We start from the raw sequence: 22,649 nt of genomic DNA on the forward strand, positions 1-22,649 counted from the left end.
TCACACACAGCGCCCCCCTGTGGCGGGATGACACTACAGCGGGTGAATATTGATCAGTTTCATGCGATTTCTCAGCACAAACACATTTTGGCCAAGGATTAACCATGTGTTGTGGTTAGTAACACAACAGGTTGTAGTATTGTGGCTTGACCCCCCCCTACAGAGAGTGATAGGCTACACCCTGCCCGAGTCATGGTAGTGTTATGTAGGATTATAAATAAAGGTGCGATTACGGTGTGAGTCACCACATTACGTTGTAAAAACACCTAAAAGACTCTAGGTGGCGGCATTTATAGACTGGATTAGGATTTAATGTCAACCAACTGCCTTTACTGGCCGTGTCAGTTCAATTCCGTTAAATTCAGTTTGTTTCGGTATCAAATTTCATACAGCTGAATGAACTGAAACAATAGAAACTCTAAAATACATCAAAATTAATAGCAAAGAATAAACAGAGAGGAAGAGAGAATACATGGAAAAAAAGATTAGTTTTTAAAAATATATTAACTTATTTGTTTGTTTTGATAACTTTTTCAATAGCCCTGAGATGTTCAGGAAGGCTGTTCCAAAGTCTGGGGCCATATGATGCAAAGACAGCGTCCCCACTGTGTGACGGCTGAAAGCAGCACAGGGCGGCTAGTGTCATGATCAAGCACTTAAGAACAAATGAACAGATGGTCAGGTGGTCAACATGTGTGATCATGATTGTCATCATTAACTTTGACAATACAATCCTCTCAGTGTCCAGTGATCAACTTATACTTGCTGTCCCACTTACAAAATGTCTACAGACAAATCCATTGACTAGCACAAGCACAAGTTAATATGGATGCATTCAATAGAACAAATAAAACACAGAATGATTTTTTTTTTCATACCTGGGTGTGAACCAGCATCAGTTGGAGTAAATATTTAGTAATTAAATATATCTTACTTCCAAATGATTTTATAGGACATGAATGATATAACAGATGGTGAGTTGGTAATGGAATATCAGTACCAGCTGTTTTGATCATTTGTCGTATTAGATGGGTATGGTGGTCGACACTTTATTGCAGTATTTGAAAAAGAAATCAAAAGCTAAATAACATGTGAAGGTGAATTGCTCTGTGTTGGCCAATACTGTCACCCCCACACCTGTGTGATGGCAATTGCCAACAGCATTTAAGACGGGTGATGAGCTGTTGAAAATTCAAACAGCTCCCTCACTGAGAAAGACACCCACAAACATAAGCAGCTCACTCGTTTTAGAAATCACTTTCCTTTGAAAACAAGATATAGTACCCTGTAACTGTTAAAACTTCATATCTCCCTATAACATCTACAGATTAAAAATCTGTATTTGCAATTTTAAGGCTTTCACTGACTTTACTTAAAAATACAAGAATTTTCACCTCAACACTATCAAGACTCCATTTAGCATTCAGTTTTCTTTTTTCTACAACCCATGGACAAAATTTTGATTTCAGAGGTGGGGGGGACACAACTGACTTGAGAACTTTTGAAACTTTTGAAAAAGTGGAAGGGACAACACAAAGACCTCATGATAAACAATACACATACAAACTGAATAACTAAATAGGGAACACGAGCCCAACAACAATGAACTGGGCTAAGTAAATGTCCAAAAGCTCAAAATATTTTTGTAGTGACTGTTTACTGGCTGCTGTAGTCTGAACAGCAGTTTACTACTTTTCACCTGCAATAAACACTGGAATTAAATCACTTATCATTTATTTTTCATGAAAAACATCAAAAGGAAGAAATAAGATGCAACTACTGATTGACTTGAATTTATTTAAGTTCAAGTTTATTTCTTGGCAATATTAAGTGTCAAAAGGCTTAGGGTTAGGCTGGAGGAGGTTTGCCAGCTGAAGGTTTGTCGGCTGGTGAAAATTTGCCAGCTGGTGGAACTTTGCCGGTTTGAGGAGGTTTGCCAGTTGGAGGAAATGAACTGGCTGGTGGAGGTTTGCCGGCTGGAGGAGACAGGCCGGTTGGAGGAGGTTTGCCGGCTGGTGAAGATTTGCTGGCTGGAGGAGGTAGGCCGGGTGAAGCAAATGTGCCGGCTGGTGGAAATTTCCTGGTTGGAGGAGGTTTACTGGTTGGAGAAAGTTCAGATTCAGATATTTTAATGTCATTCAAACATGTAAAAAAAAAAAAAAAAAAACATGGAAGTGTCTCCCAGGACCAGTGAATAATAGATAGAGGTATACCAGCTAAAGATTTGTTGGCTGAAGGAGGTTTGTCGGCTGGTGGAGGTTTGTTGGCTGGTGGAGTTTTGCCGGCTGGTGGAGGTGTGCTGACTAGAGGTGTGTCAGCTGGTGGAGTTTTGCCAGCTGGTGGAGGTTTGCCGGCTGGTGGAGGTGTGCTGACTAGAGGTTTGTTGGCTGGGGGAGTTTTGCCAGCTGGTGGAGTTTTGTCGGCTGGTGGAGGTTTGCTGGCTGGTGGGGTTTTGCTGGCTGTTGGGGTTTTGCCAGCTGGTGGAGTTTTGCTGGCTGGTGGGGTTTTGCCAGCTGGTGGAGTTTTGCCGGCTGGTGGAGGTGTGCTGACTAGAAGTTTGTTGGCTGGTGGAGTTTTGCCGGCTGGTGGAGATTCAGATTCAGATATTTTAATGTCATTCAAACATGTTAAAAAAACATGGAAGAACTAAAAGTGTCTCCCAGGACCAGTGAATAATAGATAGAGGTATACCAACTAGAGGTTTGCCAGCTGGTGGAGGTTTGCCGGTTGGAGGAGTTTTTGCCGGCTGGGGGAGGTTTGCCAGCTGGTGGAGGTTTGCAGGCTGGAGGTTTGTCGGCTGGTGGAGGTGTGCCGGTTGGAGAAGATTTTCTGGTTAGAGGTCTGCCGGCTGGTGGAGGTTTGCTGGCTATAGGTCTACCAGCTGGTGGAGATTTAGATTCAGATTCAGATATTTTAATGTCATTCAAACATGTTAAAAAAACATGGAAGAACTCAAAGTGTCTCCCAGGACCAGTGAATAATAGATAGAGGTATACCTACTAGAGGTTTGTTGGCTGGTGGAGGTTTGTCGGCTGGAGGAGTTTTTGCCGGCTGGTGGAGGTTTGCCGGCTGGTGGAGGTTTGCAGGCTGGAGGTTTGTCGGCTGGTGGAGGTTTGCCGTTTGGTAGAGTTTTGCCGGCTGGTGGAGGTTTGCAGGCTGGAGGTTTGTCGGCTGGTGGAGGTTTGCCAGTTGGAAGAGATTTGTCGGCTGGTGGAGGTTTGCCGGTTTGTTAGAGATTTGTCAGCTGGTGGAGTTTTGCCGGCTGATGGAGGTTTGTCGGCTGATGGTGGTTTGCCAGCTGATGGAGGTTTGTCGGCTGATGGTGGTTTGCCGGCTGGTGGAGGTTTGCAGGCTAGAGGTTTGTCGGCTGGAGGAGGTTTGCTGTTTGGAGGAGTTTTTGCCGGCTGGTGGAGGTTTGCTGGCTAGAGGTTTGTCGGCTGGTGGAGGTTTGCCGGTTGGAGGAGATTTGTTGGCTGGTGGAGTTTTGCCGGCTGGTGGAGGTTTGCAGGCTGGATGTTTGTCGGCTGGTGGAGTTTTGCTGGCTGGTGGTGTTTTGCCAGCTGCTGGAGTTTTGCCAGCTGGTGGAGGTGTGCTGACTTGAGGTTTGTCGGCTGGTGGAAGTTTGCCGGTTGGAGGAGATTTGTTGGCTGGTGGAGTTTTGCCGGCTGGTGGAGGTTTGCCAGCTGGTGGAGGTTTGTTGGCTGGAGGTTTGTTGGCTGGTGGAGGTTTGCCGTTTGGTGGAGTTTTGCCGGCTGGTGAAGGTTTGTCGGCTGGTGGAGGTTTGCCGTTTGGTAGAGTTTTGCCGGCTGGTGGAGGTTTGCAGGCTGGAGGTTTGTCGGCTGGTGGAGGTTTGCCAGTTGGAAGAGATTTGTCGGCTGGTGGAGGTTTGCCGGTTTGTTAGAGATTTGTCGGCTGGTGGAGTTTTGCCAGCTGATGGAGGTTTGTCGGCTGGTGGAGTTTTGTCGGCTGATGGTGGTTTGCCGGCTGGTGGAGGTTTGCAGGCTGGAGGAGGTTTGCTGTTTGGAGGAGTTTTTGCCGGCTGGTGGAGGTTTGCTGGCTAGAGGTTTGCCGGCTGGTGGAGATTTGCCGGTTGGAGGAGATTTGTTGGCTGGTGGGGTTTTGCCAGCTGGTGGAGGTGTGCTGACTTGAGGTTTGTCGGCTGGTGGAGGTTTGCCGGTTGGAGGAGATTTGGCAGCTGGTGGAGTTTTGCCGGCTGGTGGAGGTTTGCAGGCTGGATGTTTGTCGGCTGGTGGAGTTTTGCTGGCTGATGGTGTTTTGCCAGCTGCTGGAGTTTTGCCAGCTGGTGGAGGTGTGCTGACTTGAGGTTTGTCGGCTGGTGGAGGTTTGCCGGTTGGAGGAGGTTGGCTGCAGCAGGTTGGCTGGCTAGAGGAAGTGTGTTGGTTGGAGAAGCTGTGCAGGTTGGAAGATGTTTGCTGATTGGAGGATGTTTGCTGATTGGAGGATGTTTTCTGATTGGAGGAAGCATGCAGGTTGGAGGATGTTTGCTGATTAGAGGATGTTTTCTGGTTGGAAGATGTTTATTGGCTGCTGGCAGTGATGTCTTTCCTTCCAAAGCAGCCGGGCCCTGCACACTTAATTATCCTCATTCAGCTCCTTCTCAGCGCTCCTCTTCTTCTTCCTCCTGAAAATATTGAGGCTGAAGACACGTCTCCATCCTTTACGCTTCTGACACAGAAAGAGAGAAATTCATTTAGTATGAAACTCTGCAGCACTTTGTTTTTACAGACCAGAAAAATAAATACAGTAAAAATAAATGTGCAAATGGTACCTTGCTGACTGCAGCGTGGTCTTCTGTCTGGCTGCTTGGGTCAGCCTCTGCGCTCTCAGCTGCTATCTGCTGCTCAGCCTCTGTCTCGCTGGAAGCTGCTGCCAGGCTTTGGGAGGACAGAGCGGCGATGGTGGCGGCCATCTCTGCCCTCTCCTTTGCGGCAGACTCTGCGTTCTGACAAAGGGAGCTGATCTCTGCCAGTTGAGCAGTGCAGGTTTCCTCAGTCTGTTTCAGCTTTTCCTGCAGCTTCTCCCTCTCTTCCTTCCAGGACTCACGCTCCTCTGCCATCTGAGCCTCCAGCTGCAGCTTCTGCTCGGCCCAGTGCTTCTGCTGATCCCTGAGACAGTTGATGGATTCAGTGAGTTGGGCAAGGACCTTGTTGTTGTCCTCACCTGTCTCAATTGCCCTGTCCTCTGCCTGCTTCAGCATCCTCTGGAATTCCTCCTGCTGAGAGGCAGACTGGGCCTGCAGAGCTGCAATGCTAGAGGACATCTTTTCAATCTCCATGTTCAGAGACTCAATAGTGCTTTTGTTGTCTTTCAGCTCTTTTTCGAGCTCTTCTTTGTTCTGCAGGGCCTGATTTGTTCTCTGGCGCTCCTCCTCGATGCTCTGGCGAAACAGGTTGACTTCCTTGGTCTTGTCATTGAAGACGGTAGATCCCCAGTCAAACGCCTTCTTCAATTTTTCCTCCAGGTCTTCCCTCTCTCTCTTCCATGTCTCCTCATTCACTCTGGAGGCCTTTTTTATGCTCTCCATGTCACTGAGAGCTTTTCGGAGGACCTGCAGCTTTCTGTCCTTCTCCTTGACCTGCGAGCACCACCAGGCCTCATCTCTCCTTTTCTTCTCCTCTGCATCTCTGAGTCTATATCGCAGAGAGAAAATCTCCTGCTCTTTGGCCCGGAGCAGAGCCTGCATCCTGGCTGAGGAGATTGTATTCCACGTGAAAAGTAACAAACAGGAAATATCAAACAAAGTAGTTTTACAAAGTTGCTTGCAATTGTCACAGAAAGTTGCTGCTCACTGCTCAAACGCGCGCACAAAATGAGACATCTAGAGACCTGCAGCATAATGCATGGAGAGACAGTCTCTGTGACGTCACAAGCACATTCAGCTGTGAGAGTTCTGTGAAACCTGTTGCTTTGTGTGATTCTGTCTCTGACTGACTTCCCAGTGGCTAACTCCTTCACTCATTCAATATTCACTATTTTTGTTTTGTATTTTGTTTGTCATGGACTTAAATGCTGTATATTGACAACAACAGAACAGAGTTTCAGACCCTACCTGAAAACCAGAAAACGTGGCAGATATTTGTGTGACACACTCAGGCATCTCATCAATAAATCGACAAGCACTCAAGACAGCTTGTTGACATGTACTTATTGATTTAGTGAAATAAATTACCTATAAATTAGTGAAATTATGATTGTGTGCAAGTGTGGTTTTGTCACATAAGTATTAATCATGTGAATCAATCAGTCAGCTAATAGAATGAATGAGGCTGCTGGTTGTAACCTTCCTTCTTTCCACTTTCACTAAAACTCACTGTGGATAGCTGACTTGTTACTGAAATAAAGCCCTTCCTGGGACAAAGACAAAATTTATTAATTAATTACTAAGTTTATTTATTTTTAGTAAAAACAAACAACACACACACACACACACACACACACACACGCATGCACGCATGCACGCACGCACGCACGCACGCACACACACACACACACACACACACACACACACACAAAACATTTAAACTGTGTTTTAACCATTTAACTGTGCAACAACTTATTCCCGTAAGACTTGACAACAATTCAACAGTGCGGTATACCTGTGTATAGAAGGTGTACATAGGTATGCCTTTTTCAATATGCTCAGTTTCTTATTTCTGTATTAATTGCTGTATTCTCAAAATGTGCATTAATTGTACAGGTTAATGAACATATTGACACTTAATGCTTATTATGCACATACCTTGGATACAACTATACATAATGCACATACACATTGCAATTTGTAAGGCACATATGTTTATATTTTGTATTTCTATATATTTCTTATAATTTAATTCTTCTCTTGTGAATTTGAGAAACTGTGATTGAACCAATTTCCTCTCGGGGATCAATAAACTATTTCTGGCTCTGATTCTCTTTCTTCTTCTTCTTCTTCTTCTTCTTCTTCTTCTTCTTCTTCTTTTCATGAAACAGGTTCATTCTTTATAATGTGAAATATGCGTGGTGCTTTTCTCTTCATTTGCCTGCAGCGCTGTGAGTGGATTGGTGGGCTGCAAGCTCAGCACTGTGGTCCGCGTTGAAGAGGTGATGCATTTAACAACAGTCCAGAAAGTTGGGATCATTCTCCTTCCCTCTTGGTGCGTTTTGGTGTTTTTTCCGCGACACTTCACTTCTGTAGGCAAAGACACTATTAAATTAATCAAGGCTGACTTTTGTAGGCTACAGTTTATATAGACAATAAATCATGGACGAAATTTTTTAATTTCAGAGGTGGGGGGGTGACACAACTGGCTTGAGAAGGGGGGTGGGGGGTGGGGGACTTGAACTGCTTGAACAGTTCCATGACATCTACCCTACACCTCAAAGTAATATGAAGCTCATTTCACTGATCTCCTTGTAGTTTTTTTTTCTATTGTTCCTTTTAAGTTCACTGTTCCCTATGTGGTTTGACTGGTTGTAAAGCATAGAGCATAAAATTATCACCCAATTCTGTGTTTCACCTTGTTAGTCAACTTCACTCCAACCCATTACCACCAATTTTACACTTATTTTTGGAATGTATGATCAATAGATCTCATTTACACAAAATTATACCTCATTTTTGAGTAAAAATAAGCAGAAATTCTCAATTAGTTTGACTATAGTTGAACTCAGGCATATTTGGATGGATTATCGCAGACTGGTATATGTGAAAATGAAATGAAATCGTTTCAAATGTTTGGACCACCACCCAGCACCAACCAGTGGTGGGCGGATCAAATTGACCAGGGAATATCACAGGAGGGGAGAAACTGAAAAAAAAATATCCATAATTCAGTGCATGTAGTGATCATCAATTTTATTTGAAGTGAGTGTAACAAAGAGCCATGTGCTATTTTCAGGCAGTTATATGGAAGAAAATCAAATTTTAAATATAAAAGAAAAGTGAACATGGGTCAATTTGACTCAAAGAGCATAGAAGAGTTAACTATTAACATTTAACATAATCAACTTAGCCAAAGCTTCCAAACACATGTTGTCTTCGATCACTGGACTCACAGTAGCAGATGAAGACAGACTCCTGGCTAACTGGCTACCCCCTCCCCCCCCCCCCCCCCCCCCCCCCCAAATTACGTCCGTGCTACAAGCTGATATTTTCTGCTACTGTTTAGTAATGCATGTTTTAACTGACATCTTGGTTTTACTTTGCTATTCAAAGGTAAAAAGACTGTCGGAATGAAGCTTGATGCAGAACAGTCAAAGTAACAAATGATTTTATATAAAGACAGAAAAAATGATAAGGCCAGAGGGAAATTATAAATAATTTTATTAAACAATGGGGAAAATGACAGACAAAAATGTATTAAATATAAGAATTTACAAAGATTAGACATGTGGCAGCTTTAGCCATTCCCAATGATCCAGATCAGTATTGCTAAAGTTATCAAGGACACACAGACACACACAGACACACACACACACACCCATGCATGCACACACACATATATACACATACACAGCCAATTTATCCCAGAGTAATTGTTAAAAAAAAAAAGAAAACACTTCAGATAAAACTGGGGTAGATCCTCCCTCCATTCTTTCCTTCCTCCCTCCGTCTCCCCCTCCTACCCTGTCAGAGGAATTAATAACATGGATACTGGAAAAGTGAGCAAAGGCTGTAACACCTGACCTATTGAGACATAACAAGGAGCGAATGTTCCACTACCGGCCAATGCATTTTGAATGTAAAGTGAAAGAAAAGAACTCCAACTGTGCTGCTGCTTTAATAAGGAACAAAGCATATTCAAATGCAACCTCCACCCCACAAGAAAATATAGATGAGTTTACTGTAACACACTGCGAAACACTAAGAGCCTATGTGCAGCACTAGGCCATGTTACGGTATGCCAGACATGATTTGAGGCTACATGGGGTTTTGACACAACGTGGCTCCATCCTCAGACCACAGCTGGTGGGCTCACGCTGCAGTGGACTGGTGTGAATTGGTGGCTGCCATGACAACAGGGAATTCAAATAGCTTTGCTATGCATGCTCAGTTAAATTTAATAACACTGCATGCATTATGATCATGGAATATACAGAATATGGTTGGTAAGGTGATAATGAGGGTTGGTAATGATAATGGTAGTTCAGCATACATCAGTTGCAGATTGTTGCAGCGTAGCTGGCCCAGCGGGAATGAGCCACTTTAAACATCATAATGTGTCTCATAATTTCAAATTTATTTAATTCAGTTTGATTTATTTGTATAGCCCAGAATCACAAATTACAAATTTGTCCCAAAGGGCTTTACAGGAGTACCACATCCTCTGTCCTTAGACCCTCACACCAGATGAGGAACAACATCATAATGTGTCTCGTAAGCCCATATAGCCCATCTAAGTCTGACTGATGTGGTGATATGTAGTAACAGCAGCTGAATCTCATGTAGCAGGGTTAGATCGATATATCAGTTTACTGATATAGTATCAGGCCAATACTGGCCTCTAATTAAATCTCACACACTGGCATGTCATTGTCATCCACTACTGACATCCTGGAGCTTCCTCCATGACTACAGCTTGTAAAACGTGCAAGGACATTTCATTTTCTTAAATCTCCTTGTAAGTTAAATGTCCACCTAATGAAGTCATTTACTAAGTTTCCCCTAATATTGTACAGGTGGGTTGCCTTTAAGGGGAATACCGGTGTCATTTACAGTGAAGGCCCATTAACTACTATGTCTACGTTACATTGGGTTCTCTCAAAGGTAGTGAGACATAGAGCTTGTCATGGCTTGAAACGTTGTATTTTTGTTCTGTATGTACTTAATAAAGAAATCTGTGGAATACATCGGGAGTGCATGCAGTTTTTCAAGTCCCTCTACTTAACCTGTCATTTGTTTTGCAAAGCATGTCATATGTATTTAGATCTTTTAACATTAACTTGCCTTTTTTGTCTTTTCTGAAAGGCAAACCTAGCTGATGCTGAAAATGTTCAACTCAGGTGCACTGAAATAATTCTAAAGTTGTTTTTTATTTGGTACAAGAATGAATGGCAGCACATTTCTTCTTCTGAAGGAAAGAAGTTTAGCCATGATATCTCCAGCATCAGTGACTGTTTACAGACTCCCTCAGGAATAATGTAAAGAAGAGTGGGCAACCTAGACAACTGGCACCGGTATTGTCCTTTAAAAAGCTGTCAACCTGACTAAAAGCATACATTTGTACAGGTTTGAGATCAAATTTCAGTTTCAAAATGCTGTTTCAGAGGCTTTTCCACCCTGTCAAGAGAAAAATTCAGGGGGGAAACACTGAATTCTTGTAATGCCTTAGGATGAAAATGGTAATATATTGCGTATTGGTGCACAGTATTGACTAAAATAAAGTATCAGCTTTCAAAAGCCCATATGAGTGATATCTGAATCTTTCCTGGTGTCCTAAGGTCTCAGGATTTGGGATGTTGTGAATCTGAATCGGGCTCAGGACCCCACAACACATCAATTTCTCTCTCCCACCCACCCGTACCATCTCTTATTAATGTGAACTACCTAATACAGCAAATATTCCTCAAAAAATAAGCTTTAAAAATATAATAATAGTACTTTACGCCTTCTCTCCCTTGCCCTTCTTTCCGGTCTCTCTCTACTGTAAACTATCATATGAAGCCGACATGCCATAAAAAATAATTTTTAAAAGAAAAAGACATGAAATCATTAGAAACAATGGGAGAAAGAGGGGGTCTGATGACATTACTGTATAAACACCCGACCATTCCCCCAGTTCCCCAGGGCAGTTAAAGCCCCACTGCAGAGATCAGTGAAAGTCTGTATGTGTATTTGTGTGTGTATGAAAATAACACAAGGCTAGTGTGGCTGGATTCCTGAGGACATGTGCTGAGGGGAAGGATATGTGTGCATGTGCATGAATGTGTGTGTGTGTGTGTGTGTGTGTGTGTGTGTGTGTGTGTGTGTGTGTGTGCGTGTGTCTGTTCACATGGTGCAACACTTGTTCTTGTGTGTGTGAGAGTCTTTGAAGCGGAGTCTCTGCTTGGGGCGATATTTCTCCAGGTAGGTTAGCTGTTTGCTGTTGATGGCCCCACGACGCTTCCTGGAACACACACACACACACACACACACACACGCACAGCCGCTTGAAAGGCATATTTGAACACTTTTATGTTGTAAGTATTTGTGCACTGAGGGCGCATTTCAGGGAGAGGGGGGCATGCAGCACAACATTTCTGTATAGTCAAGTACAAACAGTGTGGCTGCTTTGCCTTGAGTACTGCTTCATTCGTAAAACAAGGACGTAGTCTAGTAAGGATTTAGGACAAGGAGAGGAAGCTTTCTTTGTTTGCGATGTTTTATGACTGTTTCACAGCAGTTACATCTTTAAGCACAAATGAATAACCATTAAACACTCAACAGATGATTTACTACAGAGAGACTACTCCCTATGGTAGGTTTAAATAGGTTAAATATCCTGATGCTTCACAACTGTAAAAACTGAAGTGTAAAACAGTCTTTGCTCTTTCATGTCAGTGGACTGATTTGCGGGGCGTGAGGTGGCGGTGGAAACACAAACGGGGAGGGGCTGAAGGCAAATCTTCGTTCCTTGTAAAGATACGCTGGTGATAATTTATCCAGGTAATTTGGGTGCAAAACTACCTTAAATCTAAAAAATACCGGTCCTGATACTGAGTTGCAGCCCCTTTTGTAAAAGTCACGTCTCAATAGTTTTATATCTTTTGTTTTATCTAGATCATCTCCTTCTTTGTGCTTGGTGTAGTTTCAAAAAGGGAAATTGAAATGAAGGGTATGGCATTGACCTGGATTCACCTCAACTCTGAATGTGTCAGTTACAAAAGTACCTTAGAAGTCCAGGCCAACTTACTCAAGGCAATTTACTCACATTCATCCTCAAAAAAAAAAAAAAAAAAAAATAGGAAAAACTGCTCCATGAAACTATAGCACAGAAAACGTTCTTACACCATATATTTAATAGGATGTTATGCATGAAGACAGGGCATTTATGGGCTGAAGTGTGTAAATGTCCTTACTGTCTGATAAGTTGAATGGCGTCTTCATACTTCATCCCACTCTCTATCAGAGCCACAGCCACCAGCACAGGAGCCCTGAGTGCATACACACACACACACACACACACACACACACACACACACTTAGTCAAGTTATGCGCTTGTTTTCTCGTTTTGACTGTTCCTTCCCTCCTTTGCCTGAGTTGAAACAGACTTGACTGGAATCTGTGTGTGTGTTTGTGTGTGTGTGTGTGTGCGTGTGTGTGCGTGTGTGTATATGCATGTGTGCGTGAGCGTGTGTGCATGTGTGTTTGTGTGTGTGAGAGGCCTAAGACAGAGGAAAGAAAAATGACATTAAAACTGCAGTAAAAGGTATTTCAGTAAGTAAGTAAGTCATTACCAAACCTTTGTGCTACCAACTGCTCTGACCCAGTTCTACGTAAGAAACATGTAATGTAATGTCCTTAGTCTTTAGTTAGGTGTGTGTGTGTGTGTGTGTGTGTGTGTGTGTGTGTGTGTGTCAGAGTTTCTCTGACCTGCCAAGTCCTGCCACACAGTGCACAGCCACACAGCTTCCTGGATCCTCCTGAAACTTCTTCTTCAGCAGGGTCAACCAGTCATCAACCAGCTTACTGGGGGGCGGGGCACCGTCATCAAACGGCCAATCCTGAAAGAGGAAGCCCAACAGTAATCCTGTCCCTCTCTAGCTGGGCTTTGTCATAGGATTACTGTTTTATAACGTGTGTAATCTGTGTATAGATTGTAAGTGCGTGTGTGTGTGTGTGTGTGTAGTGTGTCCTCACCACCACAGTAATCCCGTCTTTCTCCAGTGGTGTTTTGTCATAGGTGATGTCACAGACTCGAACCACCGTGGTGGCACCGTAACGTTTCAGGTCCTGGAGCGGGAACATTGGCAAGGGGAGATGATTGGATTGTTTTTTTTGTTTGTTTGTTTGTTTTTTGTATGACTGGAGCCCCAAACATCCAGCTAAAACTAAACTGATCCCAGATCCCACAAAGTGTCTGTGTTATATGTTTGAAGCCACTCTGTTTACTTCTTATCAATGTTGTCTGTCTACATGGGCCATAAACACACAAACACACATCATTTACCTCTATGAAGGTGTTGAGCGTGCTGTCTGTTGGATTGTGTGTGATGAGGAATCTCATGTGCTTGTGGCAGAGTTCAACCGGAGCTGGACGGTTCATGCTGGCCATCTTAATCTTTGAACCCGCCAGGATGACCTCTGACCTTTAGGTGTTAGCAGTTAGTTGTTAGCTGCAAGCTCAATGTCAAGGAGAAACATGTATGAGGAAAATTTGAACTTGGTTCCTAGTCGTCGAGCTTCATGCCTGATCTAACTTCCGAGGCAGCCTTCAACAATCCAAAAAGTGTCCCAGGCTGGGCTGCCTTTGCATATGATGAGCTTTCTGTGTCTTGAAGATCATTTGAATCACAATAATGAGGACCATTTAAATCCAGCTGACAAAAAATGTGCTTTAGCTCAAATTTAGCTCATAATGTATCAGTGAGGTGGACTCAGCAATCAAATTATGGGTTTATTCATCCCTCTGCAGCTTTCATTATTGCAGCTTTAACTTGTAAAAAAACAAGATTTTCTGAACTTTTAGATTTATCTCCAATTTATCTCAGAATTGATCTCAAACTTTAGGTGTGTTTTACAGGTGTATTTCCACTGCTGCACTGAATTTTAAGATTTCTATTATCATCACGTAATTATCAGTTCATCTTAGAGTTTACATTTCAAATGACACCAAACCTTTTGCAACTTCAAGACATCTCAAAACTCATGATGCGGTCACATATGGACAGTCCCAGTATCGTAAGCTCATTAAATTTAGATACATTTTAGGTAGAATACGAACAAAGCGTATAATGGGGCAACCAGGTTTCACAAAGGGCTGCAATACAGTTCATCCTAACATAGAATACAGGTGTTATGGCTATAATTTTGGACTGTTAAAACTAGATGTGCAAACATTTACTATTATGGGTACATTTAAAAACCATCAATAGGACACACAATTAAAATACACTGGTATGCAAAACTTAAATTTGACAAAGTCAGTCAGCATCTGTCAGTGGAGCAGTCTCTTGTCTCTGTAGCTTTAAGATCTTGTTCACATTTCAGTTATTTAAGATTATTTGCATAAAAGTGTGAATCATATTTCAAGATGGACTTTCCCTTTAAGCAATAAGTAACTGGGCACATAAATCAAGTGTGCCTGACATATCTAACAACACCAAAATTTTTAAAAAAGGAAAAACATTTTGTACTCAGGCAGAGGCAGCTCAGTTGATCCAGTTGTGCTTGAGAGTTACTCTGTCAACAATCTTAACTTGAGGTGTTTAAAAAAAGTCCCGGCTGAGACTGTTCCTCTTACATAAGCTTAAATGTTTTCATGTTTGCCACAAGATGCTTCTGTTTTTTCCATTAATAGAACCCTCACATGCCTGTAAAGGAATGGATCAAATGAGGAAGACAACAAGCAAGAGAAGATGAAACCAGCCTGCGTAAATTTTAGATGGAGCTTACGGCGGCTGAACAGCTGGTACAATAAGGTCAAGCTTAATGTTGATATTATCATGGACAATATTGCTGATCGCTCGCTGCGTAGTAATTGTGCACAGCTGCTATGTCTGTCCAAATGTCCACAGGCTGCTTCCTAGTCCAGAGATGCTTTGGAGAGAAATCCTTTACTATGATTCCCCAGCAGCATAGACATTGTTATTGTTTGTGATTGGGCTTCTCATTGTATTTTCTGTGGATTTCAGAGAAAAGAATTTCTAATTATCACAATTCATAATATTCAACTGTTTATTTAACGGCCATAATTTTATACCTGTAGGCCTTTACAATATTTCAATAATGCAACAGCAACTGATCCAGTATTTCTGATTCTGATGGTACTACAGCCAGGGTCTGGCATTAACAGCAGCCAAGCAAACCAAACACCTGGGAAAATGAGCCCCGGGGGGCCAAATCAATAAGGAACACTTGTCACACTGGCTGAGATGATGACATTTGAATGCTTTCTCTAATGTGTTTGAACTTGTGAGCCAAAAAGGCCGGTGAGCCAAAAAGGCTGAACAACAGCCCCATGTAGAATGTCAGAACATGTCGGTATACCGCCCCAGTAAAATTTATTGGTGTGTCCCTATATTTAGTCAAGGTCTTGTGACCAGTCACCCCTTACCTTTAGCTTTAGCAGTTAGCTGTTGTCTTGAACACCCAGTTGGGGATATCAGTGCTCCGTGGCCGTTTAAGGTATTTTCCCACTTGTGAGGTCCTGTCGTCTTGAGCACTGTTTTACCCCATCAGTTGACTATTCCAAACAGTCCAACAGGCTGGAGCCGGTTTTGTGACTGTGTCTCTCACCGCTTGAGTCCGTCTCTGTCTCTCTCTCTCTCCCTCTCTGTGTCTCTGTCTTTCTTTTGCTCTCAAGTTAGCTTTCAGTGGCTCGACTCCACTGGTTACCCCATGAGCTGACTGGGTCAGAGGGCAAAGGGCAAAGGTCGCTCAGGGTTCAGGGCCCCAGGGCCGCAGGGTGGAGCTTCATCCCAGATGAGGCGTGTCTAAATGTGTTGGGCGTGGCAGTAGTCACCACTCCGCCGCACAAACTCCATCAACCAACAGTTCTACAGTAAACACACACAGAAAAAATATATCTTGATTAAACAATCCATTTTCAGCTTGTAGGAGAGAGAGATTTGAATCTATCCAGTCAAATGATTACAAATTGTAATTATTTGGGATAAACTTTAAAATTAACACAAAAAATGAGGAGCTTACATATTCAACACCTCTGATATTTGTGAGTAAATGCAGACTCTTGGTCAGTTTGTTTGAGAGGGCCTAGGACAAGTAATGGTCAAGTTGCCAACTTATTGTCAAATTGCCAAATTACCAAATATGAACACACATGCTCATGCACTCACACAATGACAATAAAAACTCATCTTACAAAGTAGCCGAACCTGACAACGTCACTGCACATCAAAGATTCCACCACTAAAACAGCTGTAGTCCGCAGAAGTACTTACAGGGGAGAGACAGGAAAGCTGGGAAAGAGATGGGAGCTGCAACATGCGCGAGAATCTATTGCGTGACGTGGCCCACAAAAAAATGAGAAACTTCATTAGATTAGCCTGGACAAATTAAAACTGGTCTGGAGAGAAAAAAAACTTAGGCTAGGAGGATTTTTAATGTATTGGAAGAACACTGAATGACAGCTACAGGGCCTCTAGGAGGTAAGGACACACACTGGAGTCTTGGAGTCACAGCTGAAATATATATGGGTCTTTGAACCAAACAAGTAAAGGTCACAACAATACGGGGAAGTAAAATGGAAGGCTTGCTTGCCAGCCACTGGGGATTCCACAGAGCGGGAGTTTCATTATCACCATCACGAGCATACAGCATAATGTTATCCATAGTTAACTTAATAATCCTTGTAATATTTTGTGAAATAAGTACAATTGTGTTTAGACTACAGTTCCACCGATATATCAATTTGCCATTATATCAGGTCAATATTAGTCTTGTATTAAAAATTGTGAGTCCAGGTAATGCATCCCTCAAATATATGGATGTGATGCAGATTATTTGATTTCCTATTACATTCTTATATTGATCAACATCACACTCGTCGACTGTGGTAACTTTAATTGACTCTAAATTCACAATTTAATTGGATTTTGCAGAGGGACGCATTCATATGTTTTATTATCTGATTATAGTTATGAATATGAGAAGTTTGGAGTCTGATGATGGTTCAAAAGCTGTTATAGAGTCTTTTTCAGCCTGAATTATTTTGCATAAAAACGGCAAAATTAAAGCACATAGAAAATTGTCACAATATATTGCCAGTTTTTATCCATATACTATATATTTGTATTGGTGTTGGCCTTAACAAACCCAGATCACCCTGGAGGTGGAATAAGAATCTTAACAATCAAAACCATGAGGTTGTATTTAATGTAGGTCAGGGAAAATGCTAAAACTTTGCTTTCCCGTTCAAAGCAAAACATCCTAAGAATGGTAAAGCAGTATAACATTTGTACAAGATTCCTTGAACTGACCCGTGGATGCCTTGAGAGACTTTCTGACATGATTTTTTCACCTGATCTTAGCTTTTTTTTTTCTTTTTTTTTCATCCCAGAGAGAACCATTCCACCAAATTTGTAGAACTGTATGTTTTTTGACAGCAAATTTCCCATTGTGTGGTGTTCTCCAGATGAGAAGGTACTGCCTATGTTTAACAAATCTGGAGAAAATTTGAGACTGATATATGAACAAATACATGTACTACTGAATAGTTCTTTGTGAAATGAAACTTAACAATGACTCCTTTCCTGTCTGTAAATACCCTGCATGAATACAAGTGCATGGTGCAAGATTTTTCTTTGAGTAATTGTTGTACCTGACAGAGAAAAACAAGTCTGACAGTGCACTAAGCCAGCATTTTACGTTCCCTCGCTATTGGCCTAGAGACCATCTGTAGAAATGCAAATAGATAAATAAGGGGGATCAGAAGTTAGTGTAGCTAGGGGCAAATGCAGAGAGGGAAAATTGGTTGGGAGTAGTAAGAGGTGTAGTGCTCTTCTACTCTCCCCACTGATCACTGAGACAAACAACCTGGAAAAGCCCAGAGGTAATCTGGGTAATCTCTGTCACCTCCACACCTCTTAGCTCTTACCAAGTGCACACACATTTACACGTACAAACACACAGGCACACAAATAGTCGCACAGTCCTCAAGAAGAATGCAGTCTATTCCAGGCACTTGGTGCCTCACTATATTTAGGAATTTGTTCAGTGTTACCTCTAATCAGGGCCAGGATTGATTACTTTCCACTCATTTAACTCGAAATGTGAATAAAATATTGATTGTACTTTACTTAGCTTTATTGAGTTACACAGGGACAGTGCACATCAACATTTGTGTACATGTGCCAGAATTAACCAGTTGGCTGCTGTTCAACCGTAGTCCCCAAGAATATTTAATTACTTGTATACTTTAAATTAAAAGGACAACTTAAAAAAGCCCAGGTCACTGATACGGATAACACTCAAAGGCAAATAAAAAAGAGACAAAAAGAGACAAAAACAGGAAAAAACAAAGTTGTATGCCATACAGAGGTATCACACAAAGCAACAAACACAGGAGTCAGACAGACAAAATATAAAAGATCACTAATACATGTAAATAAGAAGGGAAATAACATAGAAATGATATACTAACTCAGTTCCAGTTGTTTTAGGCATTTAGCTGGCATCTACTGCAGAGTAACTTCACGAAAAAGCAGCATGCAGCATGAGATCACCAGTGAAACGTCCAGATGGTAATTGTAATTCCAATTTAAACTGTAAAGGCAACCTTCCCGTTACCTCAGAGGACAGTTTAAGTTGCGAAAACAGGTGGTTCCACTGCTGGTTGTCTGGCTGACTGGCTGCTACCCTGTCAAAGGCTGGGTCAGGACCCCAAGTTGGTGGTGGGAAAATAAAATTGAGTCTCAAAAAATTATTCTATGTTAGTTTCTCGATTTCCTCGGGTCCCTGCGAGGTAAGACTGGCTGAGTAGAACACTGCAGGTTTGTAGTAGTAAATCAAAATAACTTGGCAGGCTACTAGTTCAGTAACTTAACCCAGCCTAAATTGCATCACACCGACTGCAAGTCACTCTGGAGAAGAGCACACATGCTAAATGCCTATATTATAATTGCCCATGCAAACCCAAATTTCCCTCTTACCTCAATTGACAGATCGGTTGCTGAACAGGAAAATCCACCAACCGTTGACTGGCAGCTGCACCAAACTTCTGTAGAAGCAGCAGTGTCCGCAGCAGTTTCAGTGCTGTTACGCTACCAGCTGACCGCCTGTTATAGAAAACCCCCCCGTAGACGCTGAGTATCTATAGCTGTATATATAGCTGGATCTATATTAGCAGCTGAGTCTATGACACATCACATTCCTATAAGAACAACAGTGTCCAGCACTATTCAAGCACTGTTATACCTCTGTCATCTGTTTGATTGAAGCTGTGTAATAGCTGATTTGGTCTATTTTTGGATCCGTGGCAAGGCTGCTTTTGTAGACCTGAGTGTATATATAGCTACTATCTATAACCGTATCTCTATTACTATTCTGTTATGGTCACACTAAAGTAAGTCTTTCATCTGCTACAAAACCTGTTGGACCAGAAAGGAGGATGCCACTGTGTTGCCAAGCCTCTGGCTGCTAAATCTGTCTCCTCTAATGATACAATGGCAGCCTCTCTTAAATACTATTTGACAGTGGAAAAAACAACAACAACAAAATGAGTCATGTGGCTATTTCATCTCTGTCCTCACCAGACACTGTGGCTTAAAAGAGATTGCTTTTTTTGTTCTGTCAAGCACTGATTTAGTTACTTTGGCTTGCTGTTGGAGTCAAGTCCAGAACTGACTGGCCTGGCTCGTCAATATCACTTCCTATTACAGACTCCACACCAGTTCTTCTGTGCCTTCGCTACAGTGAAGCCCAACACAGCCTGTTTGTAGTTTCTCTGACACTAGAAGTTACTATGTCTAGCAGTTCTAAGCAGTACAAAGTGAAGTGTTATCTACCGGTCCGCAGCTGTAACAGTGAACTATCGCTCTTCTCCCTCGTCCTCCTGGGTTGAGCGGGTCTCCTCAGTAGCCACTGAGGTGTGTATCTGCAGCTTTACCTTGCTGTAGCAGTGCAGTGTGCCGGGCTGAGGATCTTGCTGTGAGCTGGTCTAATCAGGCTGAGCAGCCATCTGACCCTGACAGCCCTGTCACCACCAGAACACTCTACAGTTAATGCTCTTACAGGGAGGAGAAGAGCCCTCACCCCTCCACCCCCAACACACTCTCACAAACACACACACACACTCCTTCTTTCCCTCCCCTCCTCCCCCATACACTTCGGGAGTAGAGAAGAGGTGCATTCCCCTCCTCCTTCTCCTCCTCCCCCCCTCCATTCTCCTCACCCCCGTCCTCCCCTAGGTTGAGGATTACAAGGTTCAGTCAAGTGTTTGAGGAAGTGGGTAACTCCATGGACTGACGTCAGATCAGCTTTAGAGCACAATAGTTGCTCCAGGTGGGAAGATCTGCTCACAAGACTTCTTTTTTCATGTTTCTTTGATGTTTGACCAAAGAAAGTTGCAAAAATGAATTTGTTGTCCTTAACACAGATTTGTCTTGCTGTGATGATACCCTTGTCTGGACCTGCTCTTGTTGTCTTCCTCCTCCCCCTCTCCACCCTCCCCTCCCTGAACCATCTAAAAATAGAAGCTCCTCTGAGCCACCAGACAGATTAGAGAAGTCAAAGCTTTTACTACCCGAGGCCCAGTTCATGAAACTTTCTCCTGAGCTGGCCACAGGGCCAGAGTTTCACCAGCAAGTTTATTTCTTTACAGCCAAACTGTACTGAAGCCACCAAGCCTCAGGGGCTGCAACATTGTGCATCAGCTATTGAGTGAATGGCAGTTAGACTCAAAGTGAATGTGTAAGGTTAATATTGTAGGGAAAATGCCACACAAGCAAGAAATCTGTGCAGCTGTTTTAGGCAGGGCAACAGGTTGTAATTTTTTTAAATTTATTTATTTATTTATTTTGTGGGGGTGGGGGGGTGCGGGGTGGGAGGGGGCATTATTAGATAGAACATAATGGAGAATGAGAGGAATGAGAGTGAGCATAACATGGAACAAAGGCAAAGAGCCATATTTGATCACAATTACAAGCATCTGAGAGAGCCCCCAGGATGCCACTGGCACACTGTCTCAAAGCAGAGGAATCTGGGGCCTCACTGCACTGTCAGTCACAGTGGACTTTCACATCCCCGCTCAGCCACACAAGGAGAAAATAACTCTGACCAGCTAAAACTGATTGTAGCACTACTTGAATGTATTGCAGTATATTGCACACATTCGCTCTAAATACACAGGTTGGATTGTGGGAGTGCTGAGGAGGAATAGGAGTGCGTAACCACCTAACAGCTCTACAGGGTTAATCAAGACTGTTGTTTACACCTTACAAACTGATATCCAGATTCCAGCCTCATTGGTGACAGCTGAACAGCTGCTTGCACAAGACTTCACGGCAACTTAATTCTTTCCATCCTCCAGATAGGAAGTTAGCAATAAAAATTATGTTATTTATTGCCTTCCTTGACAGCTGCACTTCCATTCAAGTTCTGTATTGACAGAAACACCTACAAATGTATTTCACTTCAATCCATTTAATTATTTTCAGCGATACCAAGCAGTAAAGTGTTTTTTGCATGGTCCTGGTGATAGGACAAAGTAGACTGAAACAAATAAAGGCCAGGCCTTGTATTTCATTTGTTGAGCCCCATGTCTGCCATTTTCAATCTATTGTTGTTTTTAATATGATGGGGTGCTTTTGCCACATTGTCAACAGCAGAAAGAGACAGGAAAGTATGGAGGGGAGGGCAAATTACATTCAACCAAAGTCCCAAGTTGCATTCAAATCCAGAATGCCCAAGGTATATGGTATGCACCTTAGCCAGCTGAAGCACCTCTATTCAATGAGAGATACTTATGATGGAATTCAGTTTCCTGAATTTGATAGCTGTCATGTCTTAAGTTCTGCAGGGAGCTAAAGTAAACATCAGATCTGATGTAATCCTTACAGATTTCCATTTTAAAGTTTAGCGGTATCAGTTCTCTGACAGTTTCAAATTGAAGACACCGAATAATTGTATATGAAACAGTGTCAAGATCAACATATACCTTCTAATGCACTTGGACAATTCATAAATGATGTCGCTGCATGTGTGCCACCCTGACCTGTAATACCCATTCTCCAAAATCCTCTCCAAATCCTCATAATTTGTCCTCTTGTCCTCCTCTTCTTATTGGCTTCCTCTGTCTGATCCCTCTTAGGAGCGTTCAGATCCAGAGTGACCTTTTGTTTTATAGACAGCAGTGCACTGGCATAAGACAGTTGTGGCAACAGTCTCTGGAAATGTGAGCTGACATCCTGTGGGCCAAGCCTCAGCTGGCGGTCCTCTGTTGTTTTGAGGAGCCTGACTGACGCTTTCAGCTGGAGCTGGGGCCTCTCCCCACTTTGATAAAGGCGGGGCTGCATTGCTCGGGCTGTGTGAGTTAGCTTTGGGTGATGCCAGCAGATATTGCCAGTTACAACCCTCACCAGCATCCCTATCCCAGGACCTTTAAGCAGCATGAGCTCCAGCCGTCTTATTATAAACCACAAGTGGCATGCTGGTGACTCAGCCCTGTCCCAGCAGAACAGTCTCTGCATCACAGATTGATTATGAACTGCAAATTTGATATGCATACCCTCTGCCTGCCAAAGAGACCAAAGTAGTCAGACCAAAGTAGTAACTTAGAATGGAGATGATATACTACCTTGCTTGCTTATGTTAAACCCTTCAGTGTAACATCTATGGGAATCTGGCATGGCTACATACCTGACATAGTTAACAGCATGGCCTTAGCATTACCTCGCCTGACCTCGAGTCAAATGTGTGCGCCTGTGTGAACAGAACAGAAAGAGAGATGATGTGTTTGTGGGGTTTCTGAAGCAGTTTTCTATAGTT

General features: G+C 42.7%; 1 protein-coding gene across 3 annotated transcripts; it reads right to left on the minus strand.

Annotated features, from left to right (window-relative positions):
* Positions 1–8,308: 8,308 nt before the first annotated feature.
* On the minus strand, positions 8,309–15,369 carry LOC115373233 (protein tyrosine phosphatase type IVA 3). Of its 3 annotated transcripts, XM_030071514.1 has the most exons (7): positions 15,259–15,367; positions 13,153–13,291; positions 12,843–12,935; positions 12,576–12,706; positions 12,061–12,135; positions 10,987–11,108; positions 8,309–10,956 (listed from the first exon to the last, which is right to left on the minus strand). In XM_030071514.1, the coding sequence occupies exons 2-6, from the start codon at positions 13,255–13,257 to the stop codon at positions 10,991–10,993; spliced, it is 522 nt and encodes a 173-aa protein (XP_029927374.1). In that variant the 5' UTR covers positions 13,258–13,291; positions 15,259–15,367; the 3' UTR covers positions 8,309–10,956; positions 10,987–10,990. The 3 variants fall into 3 exon arrangements, with proteins under 3 accessions (XP_029927374.1, XP_029927375.1, XP_029927373.1); XM_030071515.1 differs by having other exon boundaries at positions 8,309–11,108; positions 13,153–13,318; positions 15,259–15,369; XM_030071513.1 differs by having other exon boundaries at positions 8,309–11,108.
* Positions 15,370–22,649: the final 7,280 nt, after the last annotated feature.

This window comes from Myripristis murdjan, chromosome 16 (genome assembly GCF_902150065.1).
Source record: "Myripristis murdjan chromosome 16, fMyrMur1.1, whole genome shotgun sequence".
Lineage (NCBI taxonomy): Eukaryota > Metazoa > Chordata > Actinopteri > Holocentriformes > Holocentridae > Myripristis > Myripristis murdjan.

What these genes read in the sequence shown, in the direction of transcription:
- LOC115373233 (XM_030071515.1), bottom strand. Translation starts at nt 13,257, where the DNA reads ATGGCCAGCATGAACCGTCCAGCTCCGGTTGAACTCTGCCACAAGCAC. An exon ending in CGCTCAACACCTTCATAGAG is followed by an intron (nt 12,936 to 13,152) that starts GTAAATGATGTG and finishes TTCCCGCTCCAG; the next exon opens with GACCTGAAACGTTACGGTGC. An exon ending in GCCATTCAACTTATCAGACA is followed by an intron (nt 11,109 to 12,060) that starts GTAAGGACATTT and finishes TGTGTGTTCCAG; the next exon opens with GAAGCGTCGTGGGGCCATCA.